The sequence below is a fragment of the Platichthys flesus genome, chromosome 11 (genome assembly GCF_949316205.1).
Source record: "Platichthys flesus chromosome 11, fPlaFle2.1, whole genome shotgun sequence".
Taxonomy (NCBI): domain Eukaryota; kingdom Metazoa; phylum Chordata; class Actinopteri; order Pleuronectiformes; family Pleuronectidae; genus Platichthys; species Platichthys flesus.
This window is the reverse complement of record NC_084955.1, coordinates 1,289,671-1,305,877: the sequence shown is the minus strand read 5'-3', so window position 1 is coordinate 1,305,877 and position 16,207 is coordinate 1,289,671. Positions and strand designations below refer to the sequence as shown.

Below are 16,207 nucleotides of genomic sequence, written 5' to 3'. Positions count from 1 at the left end.
GGTGGTCGTGCAGCGGTGTGGAGTCGCCGGGCCTCAGCAGGAACACCCTGATGCTGAACACCTCCGTCTCGCAGATGTGCATGTAGGTGACTGGGGGGCTCTGGAGCCCCGCGGCTCGGAGCTCGGCTTGCACCGCGGTCACCAGCGAGATGAGCTCGCTCTGTGTGTTCGCCCATCGGCCGAAGACTTGAGGCCCCTGTAGGTGATGCAGGTATTTTCTGGATCAGAGGAGTTTTGTTGTCCCGCAGCATTCTGGCTGCGGGTGAGGACAGCAGCCCAGAGCCCTATTCTCTTTCGCACGTTGTAATCGCGCACGTTGCAGTTAGAAATTGCGATTTATCATGTCGCGATTTTATTGCAAATGCAATTAATCGTTCAGCCCTACTTTCAGCACGTTTATTTGTGGACAGAAAAAGAGGCCATGCCAAAAAGGCAGGGCAAATCAAACCAGCTGAGGTTGGTTCACACCACACCAATGTCGTTGAAATTTTGCCTAAGACAATAAAAGGTTTTTACATCTGTAGTCTATCACTGTCTGATCCAACTGACCTAATAGTACATACTGCATATCATAAACACACCCTTTCACTTCAGCTAGACCATAATTAGCTGGTCAAAAGGTTAAACTAATCCACTCCTATTTCATACTTCTTACGAAATTACAATCCAAGTGGCTTTATATGTGAAGGTCGCTCAATAAGTTGGTAGCTGTATCATAAATCTGTTTGAATTTACCCGCTCACTCATGAACCTAAAACCGTACCTTTAGCCTGTCCATTCAGTTCAATTCAACCACTCCCAAAAAGACAAACAATCTCTTGCAGGATAATATAAACCACCCAGTCCTACTTGTTCTTAGCTGTTCTCATACCTCAGCTATCACATCAGTCATTACCTCAGCTATCACATCAGTCATGACCACCCTGTTTAAGTGGATCCTCAGGACTAGTTTGGCATGGCTTATAGACCCCATCTGTAGTTCTAGGGTGGTGGAGAGGGGGTTGTTTGAGATCAGGGGTAGGAGTAGTCAAGGCAGGCCAGGCCAGCCGTACTCCTAAGGCCACTGTTGGATCAATAAACGCAGCGATCAAAGTCGCAATTAACCCACCGCGCTAACACAAATAGCCGGGCCAGCAGAAACAAACAAAGCCCTCATGTCACCTAAAGCGTTTATTTTTGCAGATTTCCACCTCGGCCAGAAAGAACTCCAGTGCTTGTCAGCTTCTGTAAGCAGTGTTATAAGAGAGGAATGCAGAGCCACAGGGATGGCTGGCTGCCTGGCTGTGCTGCTGTGCCAGGCCGCAAGCTTATTGCTTGTGGTGGCATGTGGGTGAGACCTAGCCTATCTATTGTCAGGAGGCATCATGCACAGATGCCTTTCTCATAGACATCAGGGAGAAAAGCTGCTTTCTGTGGTTGCAGGAAAAACTTAAGTTGTATACATCTATTCACCACAACACACATCTGCACAGTGTCATCTTCAGAAACACACATTATTCATGTTAATTTACACAGAGACACTATTTGTACTAGTACACCCACCCTTCCAAATGAGCTTTTGGACAGAGCATAGATGCAGGAGGATAAGCAGAGGAAGGTGGAGCAAAAGGTTAACAGTGGGTGGGGTATCAAGAGATCCATTCGACTGGCCATTTACAAAACTATGTCCCATCTGGTGCAGTCACAGATTACATTTGGAGAGCTATCAGGTTCTTAAAAACAAAGGAATGTGCTTTCCGCTTGCTGCTGATCTCTCCACTGAGATTTTTCTGCTCCAGAGTTGCAAATGTTTTCACCAGGGATGCTGGGAGGGTGTTTCTAATTTCCTCTCCCCTATCACTGGGTGATTTCCTGTGTGTCATGGTGTGCTTGTTGTGTGTAGAGCAGATTGTGTTGTTGGATTTGTGCTTGAACTTGCATATTCATTTTCAAGTGCGTGTGCTTCACTTGTTTTGGGGTCCCTCGACAGCGAGCTGATGTTGGCCTACAGGGTTTGTGCTGTGCTGAGGTCTGAACACAACAGAGGCCTTCAAGTTTCAAGTGGTTGGATCTGCTAACAGCAGATCCAACCACAGCACCGCAGGACAGATGTCAGACCCGTATTTGTATTTATTTTGAGTACAAGTTAGATTAGTGCATTAGAAATTGTGTTTAGTGCTGTCAGGATTAGCAAGACAGACGAAAGTATGTTTTTTCTTCATTCCCGACTGAAGGTCACTTGGTGCTGATTATCTGCCCCAAAAATTCTGGAGTGTGAGGGGTTTACAAAATAATGGTAATGCTACGGATTCAGTTGGAGCTTCCACAATCTCGAATCATAAATATCAAACATGTTTGATAATGGGCTCCGACAAAAACCTGCAATAGTGAGAGAGAGATTGAGAGAGAGAGCGCGAACTGACCGAGAAGGCTCACCAACCAGATGTTGGGTGCTTGTACAGCTGCGACTAAAAAAACATTACCTTTCCAACTCACCCCCAGCTCGTGCTGCGCAATGTAAACGTCTACTCCGCCATTATTTCAGTGATAGTTCCATCTTACATTTTTATTCGCTGCAAAAAAAATCACAGGTCACTCCTCCTCCATTTTTGTTTGTCTTCTGAAGACACGTTCAATCATGCACGTGTTCCACGTTCTAGTTCAGACAGTGGCGGTAATACGCCCAAAAGTTGTTGCCAACTGCCAAATTCTACCTCAAAAGGAGTAGATATTGCAATTTTCTGTGAGATTTCAAGTCCCTAGAATGGCCTCTGTGATATCTTTTCAACAAATAGTGTCTGTGTGGTCTGACATTCTCGCCAAATCATCCAGTCTGTCCATTCTGATGATTATATGATTAAAAATAGGTTAAATCAGTCATTATGTCCGGTAGTCTCATGCATTAAAAAAAACGGTGGAGAGTTGAAAATCCTCTAGTATGCAGCAAATATTAATACGAGAGCACTCTGCATTATATCAGGGTTATAGAATACAGCCGATGTTTGGACCCAGGTTTTTGAGTTAACAAACAGTACTTCACAGAGGAAAAAGTCGCTTCCACTTCCTCTCTATAGAACTTGTTCGTTTGGAACCAGATAAACCATCTTCAGAAAGACTCAAGGGAGAAATGCATCTCAAGACAGATTATACATTCCCACTTCAAGAAAAGGAAGAAGCAAGGGATGCTTTTTGGGGGTATTAAGACTGAAAGATTCCAAACAGGGTCCACATATGTGCGTTGATTCTGAACACTATCTGATGGTGCAGGACAGTGATGTCTGATCAGAACTTGCCGCAAAAAATAGAACAGACCCTTACTCACAACTCTGTGATGTGATGCCAGGCAGGGATGAGAGTGAAGAAATTCAAAAACATATTTTGGCATCTAAGTATTTAAACAAAGTACTCTTTAAATGGATATGTTTCAGAATTTTAATGTTTCAAGATTTTATGTTCTTCTGTTCTTGTAGTGTTTATTTACTCCTGACAGCATATGTTGGCTTCCTGATCCAGAGTCCAGATTGAATTAATGCTAAAGTGATTGTAGATCAAAGTGTAATAAGATCCTTGTTCATTTAGAGGCCTAAGAAGAAGGGATAAAGGCCTAAGTCTCAGGATAAGCAATGGTCACCTACCAAATAACAGGCTGTCACTCAAGAACCATTGGCACGCTCACTCTTTGAGGCCTTGAGCGCTTTATTGGAGCCTGTGTTTGTCAGTGTGTATACTGTGACTTATACATCTGAAGAGCACTACACTATCATGCTACATGATATATTGATTCCTATATTATTTCCAGCCAACTTCTGTCCTCTGATGGCTGTGTGTTTTCAGATCTTTCCCTCTCGTGTCAGAATGACTGAGCCAGATAACAGACATTTTCTCTACATACTAAGAATTAAGCGATGAAAGGCTGCAATCAGTACAATTCTTGATAAGTACAAACAACATACGTGATCTTTGCTTTGTCTCTGATTCAGGGCCAAACAGCAATATCCTCACCATGTTGAAGGGGAGATTTCCATCACTTCAGATTTGTTATGCATTTTATGATGATTTCACTCTGGGCAAAAATAAAAGGTATTTTAAAGAATGCTGTAGCCAGCTTGTTGCAATGAAGTTATTCAACACCCAGCAGTAGTACAGTGAGATAAAACCTTTTACCTTAAGCCCTTTAGCAGTGTTGAATTCATTGCTTTCATATCTGCCATCCTTCAGAGGTAGTGGTAAGCACAGTGCCAAGTCTCAGGGAGGCGGTGTGTGTGTGTGTGTGTGTGTGTGTGTGTGTGTGTGTGTGTGTGTGTGTGTGTGTGTGTGTGCGTGTGCGTGTGCGCATTTGTGTTCATGCATGCGTGCACCTGTGAACATTTCTATATGTGCCATTTGAACATGTTTTCATAGAGAAAGCCCAGCACATGCAGCCTCATAAGGAGTTGATTGGCTTCAGTCTTATTTTTAACGGGGATTTCCTGGATAAAATTGAAAAGTGTTTCCGCTGTCTTTGAAGTATATTAATAGTGTGCTGCAAGTGATACACCATACCCCTGAATGCACACAGAAACACACTCATTCTGTCTCACAGTGGTTTTTCCTGTATGAGTGTGTCATTGGAGGCAGTGTGTAACTGAAGTGCACTCCCAGGCTGCTGACAGTTAACTCCATTTGTTATGTTAATAGATCTAGTTCCACTTTGACAGGACATGATGTCATTGGACCAAAGGAATGAAGAATCGTGACTCTTTGACACCCCTTTCCCCACTGAAACCTCTATAACAACATACTATATATGGACACACCTGCAGATCTTGAACTTGTAACCAACAGTCAGCTTTGACTCGAATCCAGATCTTTATTATAATTCCCAATCCATAATATGTCTCAGCTTCAGATATCTTTCCCCTAATCAAAAGCGGAAGTGAAACCCACAAAATTGTAAAAACATAGGTCAATCATTTCACACATTCACCAAAGTGCTACGCAACCCTCTGTTTTTTTTGTTTCATGCCTGATTCAATTCCAAAGGCCATTTATTTGTCATCCTTTGCTGCAGTTGTATTCCACATTAGCCCAAACCCCACAGAGGGTTTAAGTTGTTTAATAGTTATTCCACATTACAATTATTTTAATAACTTTCAGATACGATTTGTGCCCATTTCTATTTTTAGATTTCAACTCAGAATGTTCCTATTCTTGGAAAAGCTGCCTTTCCATGGGGTCTACCCCATCAAAAAAAAACATTTCACTCTCCTTTTATGGTTAAAGATATAATTTAATTTGTTGAGCCATGTGGGTATAACATTCAGCAAGAGTGGCCGTTTGCTTCCCAAGCACACCTTGACAGTGTGCATGGAGTCTCTGTCACGCTTACACAAAAAAATATACACAATCCTGGTGTGTCCAGCAGCCTGCAGTAGGGGGACAGTGTCACAAAGGCTAACTGCTTCCACTTTGACCTCTTAGTACAGGGGACTTTTTTTGTTGTGTGTGCAACAATGCCCTACCTGCCTCTCCTATCTTCAGTCTTGGAGTGTTGGACTTCAAATGCCAGGCTGATGCAGTGAGAGGGACTACATGACAAACGCCTGGGAGAGTAGAGGGATGGAGGTTTACATGGGCAAAGTTGGTCTCAGAGAAGAGATGGTGTTAGTTGGTTTGGCAGCAGTCACAGCAATGACACATATTGAGCAATCTGGGATCAGACTATTTCTCTGTTTGAAAGTGCCAGCACTTTTCAGTAGTGCCAGTGCTCCTCAGCCTGTCCTCTGTTACCCTGTTTCTTTGGATTCTGTATGTCTGCTCCCTGTGTGTGTGTGTGTGTGTGTGTGTGTGTGTGTGTGTGTGTGTGTGTGTGTGTGTGTGTGTGTGTGTGTGTGTGTGTGTGTGTGTGTGTGTGTGTGTGTGTGTGTGTGTGTGTGTGTGTGTGTGTGTGTGTGTGTGTGTGTGTGTGTGTGTTTGCTAGATACAATTGACAAATCTTCCCATCTATTCAATAATGCAAAATTACAATTTTAAAACTAGTTTGTTAAAAGCTGAAATTAACTCCTAAAGTCAGATATCAGGATTATAAAGTCAGATATCAGGATTATAACTACATTTTACTCAAGACGGGCTTCTGTCTAGCCTGTTTTCTATTGCCTGCTATTGCAACTGCAAAACTCAAAGCTTTACAAATGGTTATATACAATGTTCTAAGCTATGCTTCACCACAGTTTCATCAGAAATTGAGAGTTCCTTGCACTCAATTTTGTGCTGTATGGTCATAGTTGTAATGTTGTACACATTCCAATAGTTTCCAACCTTTAGTAAAAGTAAACACTCATACCCTCATGTTGAGGGTCCCTGGGGTAGTTTCCCTGGTATAAACAGCTGGGCAACATGACAGAGAGCAGCAGCGACAGAGCCCTGTCATATCTGTGTGGATCCCCAGCTGAGTTGAATAGGAAATGGTTCTTTAATACTATGTGGCAGGAATACTAACAAATATCCAGCCCTCAGCAAGAGAGACAACCCAATGATATCACAGCAGATTATGCAGTGCACTCTTCACATTTCTCAATGAAAATCCATGAAACACAATCTTTCCTGTCAAAGCGTAGTCGTTCCTGCTGCCATCTGTGACTTTGTGGATATATGAAAGTGTATCAACATGATTTCATACATTGCTTAGATAAACATTGTAGCTGACAAATAAAAGTGTGGGAGACAGTAAATGGAAAATATGGGTTGTCAAGTACTCTGCATAGCATGTAATGATCCGCTGACTGTAGGCATCACGAAAAATACAGTCTGTTTCAAAGTCCCAAAGTGGCAGAGGCACATGGATACTGAGTGTGATATTTTCACAAGAGTTCACACATGAATAGCTTGGCCATGCTTTTACTTACACACAAACACACCTGTGAGTATTTGTCACTTGTCTAGAAACACAGTTTTTACACAGGTTTTTGGCAGGTTACCATAACGATGTTAGTCCATTTCCGATCTTAGTCCATCTCCCTGGCAACACACTCTTGTTTCCATGCCAACCCATTTTTGTTTTGTGACATTTCTGAGTATGGTATCTAAGGAAACATGCTGGTGCTTTAAAATCACCACCGTTCATGACAACTGTGGGATAGAGCTGCTGAGCAAGGCAGACTTTTAATTCATGGAATATGTCCTAATGCGTCTTCAGAGAGACCTCCCTTTCCTCACCTCTGATGCCCTGATGGCTTTAACATCCACAGGCCTCAGGCTAACCTGGGAGAGTATGTGTCTGTCTTAATGCCTTTGTCACAGTCACTCTCTTTCTGCTTCTGTACAATTCTCTTACACACAGTTTTGTCTTTTTCTGTTGGTCTGTCTTCTCTCTCACTGAATTGTCACTTAGAAAATACAAGTTTTTTCAACCTTCAGGTTTATATGGTGTTTGCTAATGCTTGTTTTTGCACTCTTTCCCATCTGCATGCCCAAGTGTCCTTGGCAAGATACTGAACCCCTAAATGGCCCCTCATAAATGTTGAGTGTACTAAAAATGTAAGTCGCTTTGGACAAAAGCGTCAGCTAAATGACATGTAATGTAATGTAATGCAATGTAATGCTTGAAGAGGGGGTTGTTGCTGTGTGATTTGTATGCCTGGTTGTTGCCATGAGACTCAGGTCTGACATTCGGCCTTTGTCTGGACCACAGCAGGCATACTAGCGTGTGTGTGTGTGTGTGTGTGTGTGTGTGTGTGTGTGTGTGTGTGTGTGTGTGTGTGTGTGTGTGTGTGTGTGTGTGTGTGTGTGTGTGTGTGTGTGTGTGTGTGTGTGTGTGTGTGTGTGTGTGTGTGTGTGTGTGTGTGTGTGTGTGTGTGTGTGTGTGAGAGAGAGAGATTTTGATTGATTGATTGATTGATTGATTGATTGATTGCAACATAACAACAACATAACCCAGGATGGACATTTACAAATAGCTCTCAGTATGTTTGACTGGTTGATCGATTAATTTAAGACTTATTATCGATTTTTCTTCATTGTTTTATATAACTTTTCTGTTTTCTCGGTCTCATGCAGTGCTCACTAGGATCAGCCTTCCATTGTTGTTATGTAATACAATAGCTTTTCTGGGTGTAGCAAAGGAAACTAATTCCAAACACCAGATTGGGGTGCTTAGTCTCTCACAGTACCACCTCAATTGAGGTTATCTATTTGTTTTTCTCTCTCTCTTAGCAGGATAACTCATCCACTCACACAAATCTATGCCATTACTCATGGAACAAGGGATTCAAACTGGATTATTTTTGAGGATTTCCCAATATAGTGACAGAGGGCATGTTTTTGAAAATTTTCAAATGTACTATTGTCCTAATTAAAAAAATATCTGGCATATTTATGCAATGGTTGCCTGTCACAGTATGTATTTTGTCCAGTTCCAGATGCAGATTAAATAATCCAAAATATTTTCTATTATTAAAAAAAACTAATTAAGACAATTGTGCAGTCTGTAGGTTTATCTACGGCATTCCAATACATTTAAGTACAAGTCGGATTATTTCCAGAATAAATGTCAGGACTCTACGATATGATGACGTGCATCTTCCGGTCTGTCGATAATAATCAAAGCCCCGTTAGAACAAATTAATGGATTCAGAAAGTGAAACGCTGGAGTGCTTTCACTTTGAAACGGGTTCGAAAGTGTTGGAAATACGTTTGTGACATAGACAGATAAACATTGTGGTTTACACCAGAATAAACAGAGAAAATCATCGGTTTTAATGTTTATCTGTTGAATTTACGTCACATACAAATGGTTGCAACACTTTCTGTATGCATTCCAAAATAAAAGCACTCCAGCGTTCATGTTGACTTTTTTTTTTTAAAGTGGTTTTATTGTTAAATATTTGCAGGATAAGAAGATGCATGACTTTATACTTTATAGTACCGGTATTTATTTGAGTACACAGGCCTAATTTTATTAAAGGAAATGTCCTATTTATGGCCATATTCAAGGAAAAGCCTATGTAAAACCTTTTCATCTGAAACTAAATATTATGCATTGAACAGATGCTGTAGATATTAATTGTTATTAATGTGAATGTTGTGCATCGAATAAAGTTGCACAACTGCCTTTTTTTGTGTATTGTCATGTTTATACATTTAGCCTTTAACAGAAATAGCAAAAATTTATAAATGTGACCCTCCCAAGTGGTTTTTTGGAAGATATCAGAGTGGTAGAACTCAAATCACGTTTGGAATTAAAAGGTGATCTTGGGCTCGAAAAGGTTGGTGACCATTAGTGTAGCATTATTTACCTTGTGCTTCTGTGCCATCATCCTTATTTTATCATCTGTTTTGGAGTCAGATATCCATTCATGGCTGCAACCTCTTGTCCCCTGTGTTTGAGATTGCCAATTCACTATTGTCCCATCTGCCTTTTGACCCAAACGTGCTCATGCAAGAGAAAATCAAGAATTAGCTTTTTTCTCCAATTTCGACCTCAGCTACAAAATACTATTTTTCTATCACCAAGAGTTGGCACCAACATGTCTTTTTAGTGTTCCATTACATACTTAGGCCCTTCAAATCATTCAGAGCCCTTTTGCAATTGTGTAAACATTCCTGAAGCAGTGGTCGCTGTGCCCAGTGAATGCCATACAGTTTTTTTAACTCTTCCCTCTGTTGTCATAAGTAAGATGTTATCTGATTATTGTTAGTATTTTACTGTGTGATGTGGCAACTCTGTAGCTACCATACACTTGACATCATCTTTGGTTTTGTGTTACCATGGAGAATAACAGTAACGCATTATAAAGTTGTAAACACTAACTACAGCAATTGTGATAGTAACCTATGTAGTAGGTTTCCATTTAAGATGCCTTGCTATTGACCATACCTTTCCAAAATTAAATTTATTTAACATTTTCCTAAATATAAATCCAACAATTCTCTATATAAAGTTTAAAGTACAATTATATACGTGAAGACAATGTAGCTGTATCTTCTTCAATGCAGAATGACCAGCTTTCTTTGGTATTTAAACATGGGGAACTTTCATCTGTGAACATTCATTTTTGTGTTTTAGACTGACTCACACTTGATATATGATGACAGAGTTAGTCAACCATCAAACACTCTAGGGGAACTATAATAATCTAGTTAACATTAGTTGTTAATTTGGTCTGCTGTTGTTTTTTTGGTGGTAACACTGGTCTGAAATAATCGATTTGAAACAGCTAGTGTTTTAAAAATTAGATTAAGTTTTCGTTATTATTGAGTTTAGTATATAAATCTTTATCTCTGACAGGAACAAAGCTAAGCTTTTACCAACTCTATGTACAACGACTAACATCTCCATGCTATCTTTGAAATAAATGTTTGCTTGGTTCTGTTCTGTTTAATGATAAATTATCAGCATTTTTCTTGTCTTGATGAACACTCAAAGCACTTTACAGTACAGATTTTGCAATTCACAGATTCTATGTGCAGCACTTTATTTACCACAAATTACTAACACATTGCCAGCACAGTCATTCGGTACAGTTTGGGGTTCAGTTTCTTTCCCAAAGACACTCAGGCACGTGGAATTGGGGAGACTGTTCTGGTCAGTAGACGACCAGCTAATCTTGAGCAACATCTGCCCACCCTTCTGTACCGATGCACCCATTTACTAAGGATCTGTTATGTGAAATAATGTGCATGACTAACACAAGATGTCCAGCAGGAGAGCATTAGCCTCAGGCAGTGAGCTAAAGGTGCAGACCAGAGTCACAGTGTTAAACCCAGCGGTTTCCGTGTGTCTGCCTGCTTTACAGCTTAACCCTTCTAAGATCTGCAGCAGACCAGGTAGTGTCAATGGATTTTCATCCTGCGTGCCAGCACTTAAAAAGGCGAAAGCCTTATATGTCAGTGTGCAAAAGTGTTCCAATTTCAAACACCATTTGAAGAGTAATCAAAAGAGGAAACAGTATGAGATGAATGTGTAACCATATCGTTCACTCTTTTCATTCTTCCTCTCTTTCACAGTCTTTTTCTCCGTCTCTGCCGTTCTCTCTCGACTCTAATGAAAGCTGGTAGAGCTGGGCTCCATATAAAGACATCAGTCTGTCAGAGGTGCTTCAACAGAACAGGAGGCTGCACAACTGTACATGTATATGCACATTTCAATGGAGTGACGCAGTGTATTTCTCCGCACCTGCTGTCTGCCTGGACCTTGTGCTCGTCTCATTTCTTTTAGCTGGACTTTTAAATCAGTGAAGCACTAGTGTAATGGAAAAAGACAACAAAAAAAACAGCAAGGCCTCAACAGATTTAACAATGCTCATACACCTACTAACCACCAGCTACTGGTTACTGACCTAATGTCTTGTAAACTTTGCCTTTATTGAACAGAAATATGTGATGTAATGCAGCTGGAATGGTTCTCAATTCCCATAAAAAAAAGACCTGTAAATTATTTAGGTTAAAGATTTAACAGTCAGAAGTCTGCGAAGTTGTAAAAGGTGCTCTGTAACCTAGATATGGAATTTCACATTGAGTTTAAATGGGAATGGGAAGTGTCAAATTCTACTTTAAAAGGTTTTTGAAGACAATTCCATCCTCTCTTAAACAGCATTAAAACTAGAACAACGTGCATTACTAAATGTGGGATGAACTATTTCCATTTTCAAATTAAGGAAAGGTTTATTAAGCATGTTTAGTCTTTTCCAGCAACACCCACTGTTGCACATTTTCTGTCTTAGCTCTTTTCCCTTGCAATGCAAGTTGTCTAGTGTTGAGTCAGAGCAGTGCCCTGAGTCCCTCGGCTCACTAAAAGTGATTTGGGGAGGCTGACGTAGGTGGCTGGTCAATGATCAAGTGACACTAAATTGATTAAAATTATTTCATGTTTCTCTCCTCTCTCAAGTTGGAGCTGAAGTCATGCTGTGTGTTCCTGCCTAATGACAGTCTCCCCTCCCCGAGTACCATCATCTGTGGGGACATTCCCGGCACTGTCCGGAGCTGGTACCACAACCAAGCCTCCATGCCTGGGACTCTGGTAGTCTGCCTGCCCCAAATCAGTGTCCTCAGTGCTGGTCATAAGTACATGGAACCGCTGCAGGAGCTCCCCTTCGTGGTCTCCAAGCCCATCCTGGAGGAAGGTAGGTTTGACTCTATCTATCTATATCTCTCTGTATGTATCTAACAATAGTGATACGTTCAATGGTTAAAAATAGGAGTCTAGGGAAGTAAATTCCAATGAGAGGGGAAAGTATACCTACGTTTTATGACAAATTAATTTGCTTTTATTAATAATTAAAATTCATTGTTTCATAATAGTTATGGGCTACATAATGTAAATTCATCATCATTATGGGCTTTTCAACGCTTAACAAACCTTTGGCCCAATACTACTCATTTACCATGACAAAAGACAAACAAACTTAAGTAGAGCGACTTTGAGAAATAGATCGTGCACATGTGATTTGCTCACCTGCTATGGTTAACATAAGCAACACTCAGATGGTTGAGCAGTGTTTTCTCTTTAGAAGAAGAGAAAAAAAGGGGCCACCCTCTTTTTCAATGACTTCAGTATTGGGCATACGGATTTTAAAAACAGGGGAGAAAGAAAAACGACAGCAAAAACATTGACATCAGCAGCCCTGTCAATGTTGCCGTTGAAATTAACAACCAGAGCTTTTAGTAATTCATTCCTACACTTTGAAAAGCTCTTCATCTCTCATTTTCAATGCTCTGGATAAAAGAGTACTACCCATGGTGCATGGCCCTGCATTAACGCACAAGTTTCCATTCTCTGAAGTGCTCCCAGGGTGGCATCTCGTCTCAAATTCAAAGTTTTACACTACAACTTCACTTTATATTGTGTATTTTTTAAACATGATACTACTCCATGGCTCTTCAATGTTTCCATGAACGTTTTTAACAGTTGGCTTTGAAAGGTGAATGGAAATATAGATTGTATTGTCATGGTTATACTTAGCATTGCTGACTTTTCAAAATATCCCTTAAATTTGCTTGCATGTTTCTTTGTCTTCCTTTAAACAATGACTTAATATATAATCTTAGCTCTCCCTTCATGTGAGGGTCATGTCATTCTCGGTTAGTTTGCAATAATCATGATCATTCTCTCACCATTGCACCCCTTTCTCCTGTTTTTTTTATATATTCTCCTTTTTTTCTTGTCTCTCACAACTTTTACCAGGTGATGCCTTCCCATGGTCGATAAGCCTCAGTCAGTTCAGCGTGTACACACTACTGGGGCAGCAGCAAAGCCTGAGCCTATTGGAGCATATGGGCTGTACCTCTACACTGGCTGTCACTTCCCATAAGCTACAGAGCTGCGCTGAAGGAAGGCACTCATTTGTAGTCTGTCTACATGTTGATCTGCAGCCCGTCCACGTCAAGTGCTCCAACCCCCAGGTCAGCCAGACAGTCCTGAATCTCTTCTCAGTAGTGATTAGAGTTACACATATATACAAATCATTCCCTTGTAAACTTGAAATATGAACACACAGACCCTGGCAGGAACACCCTGCTTCTGCATGATTTTCTGATATAGTTTGACTCAATAAACAAACTGCCTCATCTTCTTACCTTGTGTAATTTTCAAGAAAATTAGAGTGTAAACAACAGAGTGTTGCCTTGTTTGTTTCGGTCAAACATGTTGAGGTCTGAGTGTAGGAGAGCAGGGAATTGCAAGACTTAACATCGTTGCATTTTTACAGTGTTTTGTTATGTTTTGGTGAGAACATGACAAATATGGACAGAATGGATACAGAACATGTACGTCTGCGGGTTAGGTCTCGGTGTGGTTTTTCCATTGTGTTCTTACTGGGATGTAATCACATCTATGTCTACCATTACACATTAGCTGAACCAAATTTGCAGTTAAATTTGTTTGTTAATTGGGGAGGCCTTTTGAGTGGTCACACTGTTAATTGTCTCCAACCACATTGATGGGCCATGGAAATTTGAGGTCAATTAAAACGTTTCCTCTCCTCTCCTCTCCTGTCATTGTCTCTTCTTTTCTCTTCTTCTCTTCTCTGTCAACTCCTCTCCTCTTCCCATCAGGCTGCCGCTCCTCTTTCTTTCTCTCCACTGTAAATTTCTGCCTGAAGGAGCGTTATGAGTGAATGCCATTTCAAGTCGTGCAGCAGCTCTTTAATAACTGCTGCCAGTATAATATTTGTTATTCTCACACGTTTTTTTGCAGACACATTTGAGCGCACCCACTCACTCTGAAACTACATAGACCCTCTATCTTTTTTTGCTTTCCAACACATGTTCCTTTAATTTTCATTCAGAACACCCACAGTACACTGTCACATATTGACAGAGTGGGACAACCACACAAGTCAGTTAAATTCTAGTTATAGAATATAGAAACTAAACTCCACTTATGCGAGAAATTGTGTTAACTTTTGACCAGTTATTCTTCCTATTCCCGAAAACAAGTCAAAAACGAACTTAACTTTTGATTAATGTTTGTCACACACAATTGGTCTGTAATCTAACTCAAAATATGTGTCGATGATTCCTGTGGATATCAGAAAATAGAATTTGACTAGTAGCTGCAGTTCCTGACCACAGACATGCACACACAAACAGCAACAGTTTGCTTTGATATAGGACAGATGACTGTAAATGATTACAGACCGTCGCCCTGACCTCTGTGGTGATGAAGGCATTTGAGCACCTTGTGCTGTTCCACCTCAAAGCCATCACTGACCCTCTCCTAGACCCCCTGCAGTTTGCCTACAGAGCCAATAGGTCTGTAGACGATGCAGTCAACATGGCCCTTCACTTCATCCTCCAGCACCTGGACGCCTCAGGAACCTACGCCAGGATCCTGTTTGTGGACTTCAACTCTGCCTTCGACACCATCATTCCGGATCTGCTACAGGACAAGCTGTCTCAGCTGAGTGTGCCTCACTCCACCTGCAGGTGGATCATAGACTTCCTGTCTTATAGGAGGCAACACGTGAGGCTGGTGAAGCATGTATCTGATTCCAGGATCATAAGCACCGGCTCCCATCTCTGATGGGGACGAGTCCGCCTACAGGTGGGAGATTGACCATCTGGTGACCTGATGTGGTCAGAACAACCTGGAGCTCAAATGGGAGCTGAACATCAGCTCCCTCACCAAAAGAGGTCAACAGAGGATGTGCTTCTTGCGGCAGCTGAAGAAGTTCAACCTGCCAAAGACTATGATGGTGCACTTCTACACCTGCATCATCGAGTCCAACCTCCTCCATCACCACCTGGTGAGCGTATCATCCGTTCTGGTGACAAGGTGATTGGCTGCAATCTGCCATCTCTACAGGACCAGTTTGCCTCTAGGACCTTGAGGTGTGCAGGTAAGATTGTGGCCGATCCTCACAAACTCTTTGCGATACTTCCCTCCGGCAGGAGGCTGCGGTCCATCAGGTCCAAAACCTCACGCCATAAGACCAGCTTCTTCCCGGCTGCAGTTGGCCTTATCAACAAGGCCCGGGAAACCCACCTGACTTGGACTCCTATCCCGCCCCCACGCCTCAAGTCTGTGTTACATTAACACACATTACATTACACATTGCATTCCTGTTTTGCATTTTGCATTTTACTTTTTACTTAACTTTTTATATCTTTTATATCTTTTTATTTTACATGTGTAGTACTGATTGTGTTTTTATGTTTTATGTTCATTGTATGCACCTATATTCCAAAGCAAATTCCAGGTAGGTGTAAACCTACTTTGCAATAAATACATTCTGATTCTGATTCTTTTTCTGATAATTATTTCATCTGTGTGTATTTATGAATGACTGCAGAAGCCTCTGTACAGTCTCCAGTTTTTACTACTGCAGCCTTCCTGATCTGCAGATGATAGTTATCTGGAGGACTACGCCCACCAAATGCTCTGCTCACTTCCTCTAGTGATGAATTTTAGCATCTGTATTGTGAGCTCATGCAAATGTGTTTGTTTGTGTGTGGCCCGACCTACCTACCAGCCTGACAGCAGTAGCTGATGTGAACCAATTGACCCTATTATACCTTCGAGAAAGCAGGGGTATAAGCAGGAAATGGAAAGGATGGTGCGGTGAGGATCTGCTGCTACAGTTTGGGGTGCGTCATGTGAATTTCTCTACCCCTATGGCTTACACATAACATAGTGTGGGCACATAGATGTCAACTTTGAAAAAACATTAAATTGATTTGAATAGTTTGTCCACTTGGATCGGCTTGATAGTCACTGACATCTGATACACCTATTTGAGTCAATATCCGGCAT

General features: G+C 41.3%; 1 protein-coding gene across 1 annotated transcript in view; it reads left to right on the top strand.

Annotated features, from left to right (window-relative positions):
• The window catches only part of LOC133965264 (intermembrane lipid transfer protein VPS13B-like), a 304,206-nt gene that overhangs the window by 140,077 nt on the left and 147,922 nt on the right, over positions 1-16,207 (top strand). The window contains 2 exon segments of the mRNA XM_062399726.1: positions 11,843-12,077; positions 13,139-13,356. Coding sequence (XP_062255710.1) covers positions 11,843-12,077; positions 13,139-13,356 — 453 coding nt within the window.